We start from the raw sequence: 13,870 nt of genomic DNA, 5'->3' as shown, positions 1-13,870 counted from the left end.
TGTTTTTGACGAAGATGATATATAGTCTTTAAGCAAAGTGGAAGAAATCCATTTTAGATTAATCAATATATATCCAATTTCCAGTTTTCCAACTCCCCCTTTCTCTCTAGAACATAACATGGAGATTTGACTTACTCCTAAGAAAGGAGGTGGTGGTGATGACAACCATGGATGATCGCATATGGTTGACTGTTGACCATTGTTCACTTCACGAATTTTCCCCTTTCATAACCAATTGTTGTCTCATCATTGAATGCACTACTCAGCATGACCAATCTGTAAATTATTTGATAATAGGGCAGACTGATTTTGATCCTATTGGCAACTAGTGATCCTCATGGGTGCGTTTCCCCGGCCCAGACGAGAATCACCACCAGAAGTGCCCTTCTTTGCCTGACAAATGGAGCTGTGGATTCAGGTGGTTTTCTTTCACACCTCAGCTCTATGCTTCTACATAAAAACACTTCAATTTTGTTTCATATGCTATAGATTCGAGTATATTGATACTTGATATGGAGATGTATACCTTTATTATATCAGTAATTCAGCATATTTTTTAAATCTACGGAGTAATGTAAACGAAAGAATTGAGTTCGGAAATGAAATCTAACTATATGAAAAACTAAGGATCTTGTATAAGTAGACAAGCATGATTTACTGTTTAGGGCTTGAGAGAGAGTGTCAAGCCAAACCTCGGGGTTTTTTCCATGGCCAAGGTGTCGAAACTGCCATAAATGGTGAGGAGAGATTTGGGCGAGGGCAGCAAAATGGCCGTGTTTGTTGAGCTTTGCCCTCACCGTTGTGTGTGGATCGACTGCATAAGAGAATCCTACTATTAACGTGTTCTCGTTCGTTGAGAATTTTCTGGCATTCTCGCCCATGGCAGCCCCTTTATTCAGCTGATCTAGATGGCGCAAGTACGACACCCACTTTGTCAAACCTAGAAGTAGTAAGCAATAAGAGATGTGCCATTTAGCACTGATGATTGTGAAAATTCAAAGATAGGTAAGGCAGATGACAAGATCGTGGAGGACTCAGCCTAACATAGCCAATTTTGTAATCAAATAACTCAAACCAACTTCTGCTACACAAATGGTGCCATGGAATCAAAATACAGCTGAATTGATTTGTTCATAACACATGTTGAAATCGCGTCAAAATGTGCTATCAATTTTCAGAAGTTAAAAATCTATTTCAGTTAAAGCAAACGAACTTAACTACACCAGAGAATAGCAGATACAACAGCATCGGATTTCTTCAAGCTGAATCCAGCATTGTACTTTGGAACCATATAACTTGCTTCTGTACCGAAGGCTACACTAGGGGTACCTATAGTAGCTGAAACATCAATAGCAATTGTACTTGAAATTGCATGATCGTGTAAATATTGAACTTCAATCTGCAAAACCCGAAAGATTATCAACACTCCAGTACATAGCAGGTCACACATTAGAAAATACATGTAGATGGTAAATCCACAAGTCATCATAGTTTTAAATAGCATTATATTAGTACCTTGCCAGAATTATAATCTGGAAATCTGCATGAGAGAATTGTCCTATATTGTTGTTGATATCTACATACACGAGGTTATATCAAAATGAATGCATGCTAGGATATAAAATAACAAGGTTATGCAACTAGTGTGGGAATACAGAAATGAACATAAATTTGATGCGGTATCAAACTTGACATCAATTGCGCCATTTCTAAATGCGAATTTTGCAGCAACATCTCTACCCTTTTTCGCTAGAGTCGAACCTATGGCCTGGAAAATGGTTTCAAGTAAATATAATTATAGTTATGACAAACAGAAGCAACTATTACCAAAAACAAAACTAAAAGTATAAAGATCTTCTTAGGTTTGCATGGAAAAATTAGTAAAGAAAAGCACTAGAGCTTCACAGTGTAGAATGTAGAGAGGCATATCACTATAAAAAACATACGGACAAGGACGCTTTTTTAGTTAATTCGGGATGCAATTTTTTGTTTCTAAATACTTCACCGACGCGTCCTATTGGTGGTGTGCCAAACAAAAATAAGGACGCAAATAGCAAGTGTTGGTGAATTAATTTGGAGATGCTTTTTAAAAAATCACCTGATATGGGTGGAACTTGGAGGGTCTACGGCCGTGGCAATAGGGAAGTAGTTTGGCCCACAAATCTTGGTTGATTCGGTCAAGAAGGGAGAAGAAGTGAGGAGAGAAGAATCGGTATTGTTGCTTTCAGTTCCTATTCTTGTTGCCTTACTCTCTATAAATAATGAGGACCTCAGAGGATACAGATCATCTTGGGAAATCAATAGTTGGACGATTTATCGTTGGCCTCCAGCGTGAGGATTTGTCTTTCCTTTTTGTCTCTTGTTCTGCTCGTTTATTTCGAGTTATTAAGTTCTTCATCTTCTCATTCTATTATTGTCATTATCATGGAGTTTATCTTGCACATCTCGTGCTTATTTATTATCCGCAACCTTTACTCTTAACAGCACCTCTAAATGCTTAGAGACACTTTTTAAAAAAGCGTCCCTAAATGCTTAGAAACGCTATTAAAAAACATTCCTAAAAACACATAGAGACACTTTCAAAAAGCGTCCTAAACACAACTTCACTAAAGAATATCTTATGATTGTAACATCAAAATTATTCTAATGCTCTATTTTTTCTCTAAACTTTTGTTTCTAATTTATTTCAACACAAAGTAGTGAATCTCACTAACCAAACATTTATGCGTAAATTTTCCAGAAAAAGTGATTACATTGGAGTTGAATACCACCTCATAAAGAAGGCCAATACAGGCAAAACATAAATGTGATATTAACATACAAAAACCAGAAAAGGGGTGATATTGCTAACTATTAAAGTTGCTAACTCTGCTAACTCATCAATGCAGTGTATTAAAAATGTCAACACGGTGTCACTAAATTGTCAACATATAACATCAACACATTATATTGAAGTTCAACAAAATCATGTGTTGACATTTTAATGTCATCGTGTTGAGTACATTGCATTGATGAGTTAGCAACTTAAGAAAGTTAACAATTGATCACACCACAACCAGCAAGTATGTCTGATATTCGGATTTTATTCCTAAGTCCTAAATCAGGGAAAACATATAAAAAGATCCACACCCTTCACAGGACGGAGACAACATTCCCTCTCTATATCATTTGTTTCTAATGCTCTTTAGATCCACGAAGCAAAGTAGCTAACGTTTCTTGCTCCATAGCATTTTTGATGAACAAAAATTTGACACTTGAGAGTAACAATGAAAAATTAACATCGTATTCATCACCTAAAGGAGTATTTTTTATGAACAGTCATGTAGCTAAAAGCAACAAATGGAGTCAAGCAAGACACATACCAAATACAAATAATAATTTTGTTGAAGTCCCAATCTCCAACCCATCGACATACTGCGCACCTTTCTGTTGTCCATTTTGCGCAAACAGGTTCATAGTGCTCTATCATGTCAAAAAATAACTAAGTTATGATTCATGCTGTAGTGAATAGAGGGTTTAGGGGAGATATTTAGGGTTTAGGGTTAGGGGAGAACCTTGTACGATATGAAGCAACTTGTGCTTCAACCTGTGTGCCATTTCCATTTACCAAATGCCTGCTTCTCCATTCCGCAAGATCCAAACTTGCAAACAACTCTGCAACAAGTAAAAAGATGGCAATGTTTCTTTCAGGAAATGAAAGGATATATAATGTGTCCAGATTAGATGAAACTGGAAAAGTAACCAGTATTTACAAATGAAGACTTGGAAAGTAAATTCCCTCAACACCACATCAAACAACAGTAACTTTGTCATGCAGTGCAACTTTACCATTCTTTTTTCTTGTTTCTGAAACAAACATCATGATTCTCAGTAGTTAAGGTGATACAAAGATTTTGAATTGCAGACCATACAAAACAAATAATACATTAGAAAAAAACAGAGTATCTCCCCGACATCCACATCACCAATGACTCCTAGATTAAACAATAATTCGAAAGCAAACACTATCACACCTCTATATATGTGCTTGATTGCCATTCATTTCCATGTAGATCCTTAGCAATCAACCCATGTGTTGAGTTTGATGGCTCATATCCTGATAAGAGAACAATCATTATCCACCATGTGTACACATATAAAATGAACCAGGTATCCCTTTACAACAATCATTTCCAAAATTTGACTTATATGTAACAATTTGCTTTGTAAATTCAACCATTTAACTAATAGAAATGGAGATTGTGGCCATAATGGTGCCATGGATCAATCTGCTCGAAACCAAATTCAAGTAAATAGTGTTCATATTCAGGTGAACCATGAACATTTGATCGGTAAAGTTCCTACTTCCTTCACTGTGTCCAAACTTGATGTAGATGAGGATTTCCATGATACCAATAGCAAGTGAGAGCCAGCAAAAAGTTCATGCATTCACTAATTTTATGCTCACAAAGCAAAAAATCTATTAGTCCCTTGGAAACATTGAACCTTCCTATTAATGATATTGTGCATTCAAGAAATGAAAATTATATTGGTTGTCTCTAACAAATTTAGTCCCCCAAATACCAAATATGATGGGTGATTGTATTGAAAGTCTATAAATATGTGTGCGCGTGTGTGTTAGTCAGTGAGTGTATGAGAGAGAGATCTTACATGTTAACTTTAATAATATGCTCAAACTTATTAGAGGCACAATTAATACTATAGCTTTAAAATATGAAAATTTTTCAAGCAATTCAACCATAATCACAAAACATACAAATGGCTTTCTTCAACCAACATGCCTCAGACTGCCTAAACTGAAAGTGAGTGATGAAATTAGTTTAACATGTTAAAAAAATGTTTCAGTTTAATAATTGAATCCAAAATGAAAACTAAGAAACATATAAATAGAAAACTTGTACTTCTTCTGTCCCACATTACTTTAGTCATTTCTTTTTGCACTCGTTTTGAAAAACTAATAATAAATAGTTAGAGTGGAGAGAAAGAAAAGTAAGAGAGAGAATAACGTAGAGAAAAGTCTTAATATAATATTCTCTTTTTTACTTTATTTTTTCTCCACTTTAACTATTTATTATTATTTTTTCAAAACGAGTGCGAAAAAGAAGTGACTCAAGTAATGTGGGACGGAGGGAGTATTAAAAAAAAACAATAAAAATCAAATTCTAGATAATTTATAACTAGATTCGTGCTAAATTGGATATAGCACCGGACTAAATAACGATGATCCAATTGAATGGACATAAGCATTACATTTGAGATATTGAGGGGCGATTTGGCCAAATTAAAGTAAGTAATCAAAGGAGAAATTGTTTGCATGAACATAGGGTTTACCTTGAGGAGCGGAGGAGCTGCCTCGACAGCTTCAACATCTTTCTTCACGGAACCAGAGGGAGAGGTGGAGAGAGAGAATTCCACCACTTGATCACTTGATCTAATTCAATAATTCTTAATCGATCAAATTGTAGAATGTTGAAAAAGAAATGCAGATGATTAAATTGATTATACAAACCTAAAAGATATACTGATGTTGAAAAAATGTACTGAAAAGGGGTCGAAGAATTGAGCGGGGAGTTGAGTGAGTTTAAGCACTTTTTAGTGAAGAAAATGGTATGACCGCTTAACTTCTAATTGAGCCACCAAATTAAAATTTAAAACGCTGTTAACGCTAATTTTAACATTTCTTTTTTAATTTAAACGCTAACTTTTGCGTTGCTAATTTGGTGTCTTTAGATAAAGGATTTGTTGTAATGATAGCATCAAATAAAGCTATACAACAAGGTTCATTATTAACACCATTTTCTCCTAAGCAGTTTGTCTCTCTGACACACATGATAAAGTAAGCAAATAACATTATCCCAATTCGTTTTATCTATGATAAAGATCAAATTAAATGCACATCGAGGTGAACATAATCATGGAGAAAAATAAATCAAATTCAAAAAATGTTTGGCAATTTTTTGGGAAGAATTGAAGGAGAGAGATTCTCTTATTAACAATAAATAAGTTACTCGATGCAAAGTGAGATTGCTACTCATAGAAGATGATAAACTCGATATGAATTGAAAACGTTACATATATGTCAAACCAGATTACAATTCTAAGTTATGAAGTTCCACATTTGAAGTACCCGATCTCGTCTCAGCCATGACCATCCAATTTTAATTTATTTTAATTTAATAGTAGGATCAATAATACTCGTGTTGATTAGTCTTAATAAAACGTACAAATACTAGTAAGATGTACTCAATTGATGTAGTGTATTTATTTAAGGGCAAATTAATAGTATGACGACATATATACAAGTAACAAAAATACAAAAAATTGATGTTGGCATCAACTAATCTTTAGTCTCTTGAAGGGTAGAGCATCAACATCAAGTGTGCCGTGATGAGCGTCAAACTGTCTCTTGAGTTTATTCTTCTTTGGTCTCTTGGGTGTAGTAGCATCATCAATCTCCATCGGAACCGGCAAGGGGCCATGATCAACACAAAGGCGTGGGGGTCTCTTGAGTTTCTTCTTGGGTGTGTTGGGACGAAGCTTGTTTAATAGTAATGGAACGAGATGAGAGGTGAAAGAGCTTGATGACTTTGTAGCCACAGGCAAGCTGGACTTGTTGGGCAAAGAGCTTGCCCATAAGTTTGATGGAATAGAAAGAAGGTAATGTAGTATCCTTATCCTTTGGGAATAAAGAAGAATGGTGTTGGTGTTGCTTAGAATGATAGTATTTGGGGAGCAGCAATTCAGCCAAATCGAGAAGCAACTCAAAGTCATAGGACAAGTCTACCAACTTGAGCTTGTTGACCAAGCAACCCCATATATGCGGACTTTATATTTCGAGAACGCACTTGTTTGGCGATCCAACGCCGCAGCGGCGGTTTTTGGCAGGAGCACAACTTCATTTTTTCCAATTTCATTAATTCCAGATATCAACAGAGACGAAGATGATGGATGGCTTGTGAATTGGGCTTTAAATTAATAAATGAAGAAGCCAAAATTAATTTAAAGCCCAATTCATTGTGCCTACTCTAATATTTTAACACAACTTCATATTTCACCTAAGTTGCTTAAATCGTAAGACACGATCATATTAAAAAATTCAATTTTTATTTGTGTTATATTTAATACACAAAAATAAACACAAAAGCGTGTCTCATATTGGTGTTATTGTAGTACATGCTTACATTCATCAAATTATTCATGAAATTGCTTTTATTATAATAAAAGTATAAAGTATGGTTTTAATATATATTTATGTTTTCCCATGTATCACAATATATTAATTTATTAGAGCTCATAGTTTCAAATAACATTCTTTTTCCGAATTAATGATTTCTACAAAAAAAATTTAGTTATAACTTGCAACAACCCTAAAAAAATATTGATAGAAAAATTTCTTAAATCTTGTGTCTAAAACAAGCGCTTCGCCCGTAGCGGAACGGATGGAATAAAAATTCTTCATCATTAGGATTATAAGAGTAAATTTGCTATTTTAAAGTTATGCCAACACATCATTGTGCTGGGACGAAGCTTGTTTAATAACTACTAATCGAACGAGATAAGAGGTAAAATCATTTCAAAATACTAATTATTTTTTTGTGTATTATTTTTATAGCTCTTTTATTTTTAGATATATCATCATGAACTGAACAGTATATATATAACAAAAACAATTTAAAATTTTCACTATATACTATGAACTGATAAATAAGCCATAAGTTATTTAATCAATCAACACTTAAACAAATCGACCAAACGCATAGGATTAAGCATATTGTTCATTAATTCGCGAGTGAACTTATAACATGAATTAGTTTGAAAACCATAGGATTATTAACAATTTCGGTAAAATCATTTTTATACTATAATTATTTATCAATAGATCTATAATTAACTTTATATTTTCTAATAAAATGACAAATTTAAGTAGGAACAGTATATAAACTAAAATAATTTCAAAAAAATATAATCAATTAATATTTAAATTTATAAATTTCATTTGAGTCCATGATCTTATTCTATTTCAGCTTAGAATAAAACGAATGCTTAAATTGAACATTAAATAGTTGGTTGACTGTTCACTCAAATTCTCAAGAATAATACGAAAAGGCGAGTCTTGATTACGCCTAAATAGGTTCGAAAGGAAAGAGGGATTTATTCCTTTTTTGCAATCGGCGAAGGAAAATTCGAATAATTGTTTCTTCTTGGTCCCGTTTCCGCTTCTATTTTTCTCCCATCTGCGCGGCCCTGATTAAAGGTTGGAACTTTGATTTGTGTTGAATTTAAAAGCTGTTATATTTTTCTTATATTGGCGGGTTTGATATGCAATTCTGAAGAGCGTTTGGTGATATGGTAGTGGTGACTTGTATATTTCTTTTGGTTTCTTTTTTTTGGTGTAGAGCTGCTCAACTGGTCTGCCTTTAGTTGATTGTAGAATGATTAGCGTATTTCGTGATTGATGCTTGTTATCATTGTATTCAATTTTTGTTTGATGAGTTTCTACAAGCTTTGTTGGATGAGTATACCTTGAATTGGTTGGATTTGGAGGAGTTTGTGTGTTAAAAAATCCTTTTGAAATGAAATTTGTATTTCTAGAGGTGGCTGAAAGGAAAGGGGTTAATGTGGAGGAGTTTGCATCCTACCTATTATAGAATGTGCTGTTGCATTTCGTCGTCTAGCTCTTTGCTTTTGATCCGATTAGGTAATACCATAATATCAACATTTATGGCTCAGCCCTTAAGAGTGTTGTACAAATTAGCTATGCAAGAAATCAAGATTGATTATTAACTAATCTCAAGTGCATTTTAACTTATTCTGTTTGTCCTGTTTCACTTTTGAAGTGGTTTGATGATCTAGTTGAAATGGCCAGTTGTTGTAAAAGGCATTTGATTTGCTCTATTGTTTGTGTTTGGGTTCTTATAGATGTTAAGAAACCCATGAGTATTGAACTTCTTATTGGATTTGGACCAAAATAAGTTTTCAAAATCTATTTTTTGGGGGAAAAATAGCCTTTTGAACCAATGGAATGGCTTTTGTCTGGTTTGTAATCAAGACTTGCATAATGATCTTTTAGGGTGGGTCATGGTTAAGTGATGATTGCTAGGATAATACTATAATCTTTGGATACAACATATTTGTTTACCCATTTGGCATGGTTGAAGATGTTTTATACTTGAGAGCTGAAGAATGAGTTTTATATACATTTGGATGATGTGTCGAGAGCCATGATCAAATGGGCTCTGAGGCCAAATCATGAGCCTCGATCCCTAGTGTCCTGCCTGTTGCATGCTTCCTGCACAGCTATTTGCACAATAGTTTTTATGGGAGCTTGGCAGTTGGCACATATCTTGTGGATCGTGCTGCCCTGGCACGGTTTTTTTGCCACATTGTACAAGCAGATAAAATAGTGTATCTTATAGGTTTCCACACCACCACCTTAATGTTATGATTCTAAAACCCATCATCCAGAACATTTTATTGTCAAGACCATGACTTTCTTCTTCTTGAGTGGCTGAAACAGCATGGTGGGTGGGTGAGCACAGGAGATCTCTCTCTCTCTCTCTCTGTGCGCGCGCACTTGCACGCGCGTGTGTGTGTGTGAGAGAGAGAGAGATTCGTTAGTGTTTTTTCCTGTAAAGAGGGAGAGAGAGCATGTTTCTTGTGTTTAAAGATTGTAACATGGGTATAGACTTCTGCATATTGAAATGGGGATAACTTTTTTCAGGAACATGGGTATAGACTTCTGCATTTCAAGTCAGTTGTTTCACATAATTTTCACTAATTTTATTTTACTTAATTCACTCCTTTTTTCAGTTTTCTGCATGCATATCATTGTGAAGAAATTAATGATTAAACATCTTTGGTAGGATTCTCAACGTTGCATGGCTGATGTAATTAATGTTGCATAAATGGAAGAGATCGTTGGCTTGTGGAGTTTCTGCATACATAAAATCTTCTCTGGGGATTGATGCTACATCCTTCAATGGTAAACATCAAAGTTCACCGCCGCCCAGTTATAGTTTATAGGCCAATACAGGCATCTGACTTGGAGATTCTTGAGAGAACTCATGGCGAACTGTTTCCCATAAGGTTAAAATAATTTCTGAAGAATAGCTCAGTTTTTATTTCTTTCTTTGTTACTATTTCTCCTTTCTTTTTTACTAAGTTACTGTTTCTCCTTTCTTTTCTTTTCTGAAAACCATTTGATGCTCCTCTAGGTATGAATCCGAGTTCTTTCAGAATGTTGTCAATGGGAAAGATATTGTGTCATGGGGAGCTGTTGATCAAAGTCGTCCGAATGAACAAAGTGACGAACTTATTGGATTTGTTACTGTAAGGATTATTCCAGCCAAAGACAGTGAGGTGAGCCTTGGTGAATTCGATTATCATTAGATACTTAGCAATCCACTTTACTTAGAAAATGTAGGTTTTGCTGCAAATTGAATAATATTTTTACCCAAACAATGCTGCGTATAAGAAGTCATTTCTCTTTGAAAATTTTCTTGCAGGTAGAAGATTTATTGAGCTTTGAGGCATCAAGAACAGATCAAACGTTAGTATACATCCTAACATTGGGAGTCATCGATTCCTACAGGAATCTGGGAATTGGTAATTATTGTTTTTCCCTGTTTTGTTAAGTAGTGTGTAAGCTTCTTTTACTGAACTCTATGATATCGGATTTTCAGCCAGTTCACTAATCCATGAGGTCATAAAGTACGCCTCGAGTCTTTCAAGTTGCCGGGCTGTTTATCTCCACGTGATCTCATACAATAACCCAGCCATACATTTGTACAAGAAAATGTCATTTCAGTGTGTAAGGCGGCTGTACAATTTTTATTACATCAACGGACAATATTACGATTCCTATCTGTTTGTCTACTACGTGAATGGTGGTCGGTCTCCCTGCTCTCCGCTGTAAGTGGAACACTATCTCTAACAGTAATTAGCAAAAAATTGTTTCAAATTCTTCTATTTATGCTTCATATTTAGAGTTCATCATCTGTTTACGGCTTAGGCTTCTTAGTAGTATAATGTAACTCTTGGAGAAGGTCTTGACATCCATCCTTAGCTATCAGTGGTTATTGAAAAGGAATCGTGCCTAATCTCATAGCTACATTTAGTTTCTGTTTGCAGTCTGAGGGCAAGAAAAACGAGACCCTCTTTCTTTTCTGTAGAGATAAATGACATAATTTTGTAAGTCAGTTAGTCAGGTTCTATTTAGTTAAGTTTCTTCGAAGGTATACACTGTTTCCTAACTTAGTAATCCTAATTTGAACGATTGGGACTGTACGTATTGCAAGTAACTCTGCCTTGCATCCTGCAGAGAACTTGTCACGCTGTTTGTCACTTATGCACGGAGTGGATTCAAACTAATGGTTGCTAAGCTGTGGAAAAACAAGGAGAGGATGATCTCCAAGTGGCCCAAGTATAAAGAATCGAGCTATCTTCTTCCTACAGTTCAGACCAAAAGAATCCTCACGAACGAGGGTTCTAGGCGCCAGTTCGTCTAAGTCCATCAACTCAGGCGACGGGTATCTAAGAACTCAACTCATATTCATTTGTCCACTTAATGACAAGCTTCGTGGCTGTTGAATCTTGACGAGTATAGATGGGTATATTTGTAACTAGATATGGCTTCTCTACAAGCATCTGTTGTAACATAGTTTTTGCATATTTCTGCTAATTGTGTTTTATGCATGCTAGAAAATGGTTTAAGTTTCAAGTTACTTGTATTTGAATGTTAGAAATTGGTAGCTTGACTTCTACTGTAAAATTTGTTTGTTGTTCTTAATCAAAGTCTTGCAAAATATTGTTTCAAATTCTTCTAACATTCAAAATTGTTTGCAAACAATTTGAAACAATTCAATTTTGACAAGATAAAATGGAAAACTTGTCTTGAGTAAATAAATAAAAAAACTTAAATAGACCAACAATACTTTCAAATGCCGCCTGACAGCAAGAAATTCAAAATGAAAACTACTCCTATATACTCCCTCTTACTCCCTCTGTCAGCCATTAGAAGTCCTATTTATGGGCGACGCGGGTTTTAGGAAATATTAAGAAAAGTAAATGGAAAGAAGTTAGTGGAATAGGGGTCCCACTTGTATATATTATAGTTTTAAATAAAATGTGAGTGGAATGAGTTAGTAGAAGGTGGGACCCTATTACCATTTATGGTAAAAGTGAATCGGGACTTTTATTCGCGGATAGACTAAAATGGAAAAACGAGACTCCTATTCGTGGACAGAGAGTAGTACAATTTGGATAAGAAAATGTATACACACATATGTTTGAGTATTCAAAGGAATTTAAAGGGTTTGGAATTGTTCTATTCATCTAAGTATATGGTAGATTAGCCTATATCTTTATTGGTTTATTAATCATACGCTCAACTTTTCAGCAATGGATATGAAGCACCTCGTGGTTTGAGCAGGGAGTCGAGTTTAACGACATGGATGCTTTTGCCACCGATGCAGAGCAGGCGCGTCAAGATTGTTGTTCTCTTCCCCACAGAGGTAGAGAAGGGGATGTGGCCAGAAGACTACTCTCTTTCTGACCATGCTCGACTCACAGTGGTGTTCTCGCCGATCAGAATGCCATGCCCCCGACTGATCACTTGATGACACCATTTGCTTTGTCACAGGACTCACACACCAACATCATAAGGACGACTACCGACGAGAAATCTTCGAGGGCTAGGGACTAGGGTTGTCGGACTGAAAAATCATTCTGTTGGGATAACCCCAGCGAATAGAACCGGAAAGAGTTCTGATTAGGTCTGCTGTATAGCTGAGCATCAGATATGGCGGTGGCTGCTTGTTAGAGGTGGCCAAACCCAACCGGCCCGCCGGTTAACCGCCGGTTCCCAACCGGCGGGTCGGAACCAGAACCGGAACCGTCGTATCCGGTTTCACGGTTATAACGGGCCGGTTACGGGTCAAAAAATACGCAACCGGAATCGGCGGTTAACCGCCGGTTCAGAACCGCCAGTTAACCAGCGGTTAACCGGGAATATGTAGCCGTCGCCGGTAGGTTCCTAGGGTTGCAGGCGTAGGGCTGAAAAAGGTCGGAAAACCGCCAGTTTGTGTCGGAAAACCGGCGGTTTTGGCTGTTTCTGACACAAAACCGCCGGTTCCCGACGGTTCAGGCGTAGGCGTAGGGTTGCAGCGTAGGGTCTGAAAAGGTGACGGAAACCGTCGGTTTTCGGTCAGAAACCGGCGGTTTTCGATCGTTTTCAAATTTTGAAATTCAATTTTTTTTTTTTTTTTAATATCAGATTTTTCCCCGATTTTTCATCTATAAATACCCCCTTCTTCATCCCTTCTACTCACCTCATTCTTGTGTTAACAAGTATTTCTCTCTCAATCTCCAATTCTCTATTCTCTACCTCATTCTCTCAATTTGCTCTCTACTTGTTTACCTAAGTTGTTCATCAATTTTCATAATTTTCTAATTGTTTCGACTTTACTTTTAATATGTTTTTTTTAAATTGTAATTTTGTATTTAAATTTTAAATTCAGGTGTATAGTTGTATTGTTATATTTTGTAACTTGTAAGTTGTAACTTATAATTGTATTGTAGAAATTTACATTCAAAGTTTCAAATCAATAAAATTGCAATTCTTTATCGTTATCAATTCTCTTTGGATTTTACTATAGAATTTAAAAGTTATAACTATAAGATTTAAATAAAATAAAAAAAGAACCGGAACCGGCCTGGAACCACCAGAACCGGATAACTGGTATCCGGGCCGGTTACGGTTCCAGCATTCGACGAACCGGAACCGCCGGTTCCGAACCGGTACCGGCGGTTTTTGAACCGTGGCCACGTCTACTGCTTGTGCACCCACATTACGCGCTCGCCCCGTTGATGA

The 13,870-nt window shown here is 35.9% G+C and overlaps 1 protein-coding gene and 1 long non-coding RNA gene across 4 annotated transcripts; one reads left to right on the top strand and one right to left on the bottom strand.

Moving 5' to 3' along the window:
* Positions 1-87: 87 nt before the first annotated feature.
* On the bottom strand, positions 88-5,629 carry LOC125197831 (uncharacterized). 3 transcript variants are annotated; one of them, XR_016135313.1, is made up of 8 exons: positions 5,510-5,629; positions 5,332-5,431; positions 4,014-4,096; positions 3,555-3,654; positions 3,363-3,462; positions 1,516-1,768; positions 693-1,399; positions 88-393 (listed from the first exon to the last, which is right to left on the bottom strand). It is a non-coding gene; the product is annotated as an uncharacterized LOC125197831 (long non-coding RNA). The 3 variants fall into 3 exon arrangements; XR_016135312.1 differs by having other exon boundaries at positions 88-1,399; XR_016135314.1 differs by having other exon boundaries at positions 88-1,399; positions 1,516-1,576.
* A 2,443-nt stretch (positions 5,630-8,072) lies between these two features.
* On the top strand, positions 8,073-11,816 carry LOC125219266 (histone acetyltransferase MCC1). The gene is made up of 6 exons (XM_089063776.1): positions 8,073-8,254; positions 9,864-10,086; positions 10,215-10,359; positions 10,506-10,605; positions 10,683-10,911; positions 11,321-11,816. Exons 2-6 carry the CDS (start codon positions 9,965-9,967, stop codon positions 11,505-11,507), a joined length of 783 nt encoding a protein of 260 aa, XP_088919902.1. The 5' UTR covers positions 8,073-8,254; positions 9,864-9,964; the 3' UTR covers positions 11,508-11,816.
* Positions 11,817-13,870: the final 2,054 nt, after the last annotated feature.

Source organism: Salvia hispanica, chromosome 2 (assembly GCF_029641045.1).
Source record: "Salvia hispanica isolate PSC_SH4W2 chromosome 2, Shi_PSC_v1, whole genome shotgun sequence".
Taxonomy (NCBI): Eukaryota; Viridiplantae; Streptophyta; class Magnoliopsida; order Lamiales; family Lamiaceae; genus Salvia; species Salvia hispanica.
This window is presented reverse-complemented; position numbering and strand designations above follow the sequence as displayed.

Coding starts and splice junctions, on each gene's coding strand:
- LOC125219266 (XM_089063776.1), top strand. CDS start 9,965: ATGCTACATCCTTCAATGGTAAACATCAAAGTTCACCGCCGCCCAGTT. Junction 10,360..10,505: donor TTCCAGCCAAAGACAGTGAG/GTGAGCCTTGGT, acceptor ATTTTCTTGCAG/GTAGAAGATTTATTGAGCTT. Junction 10,912..11,320: donor CGGTCTCCCTGCTCTCCGCT/GTAAGTGGAACA, acceptor TGCATCCTGCAG/AGAACTTGTCACGCTGTTTG.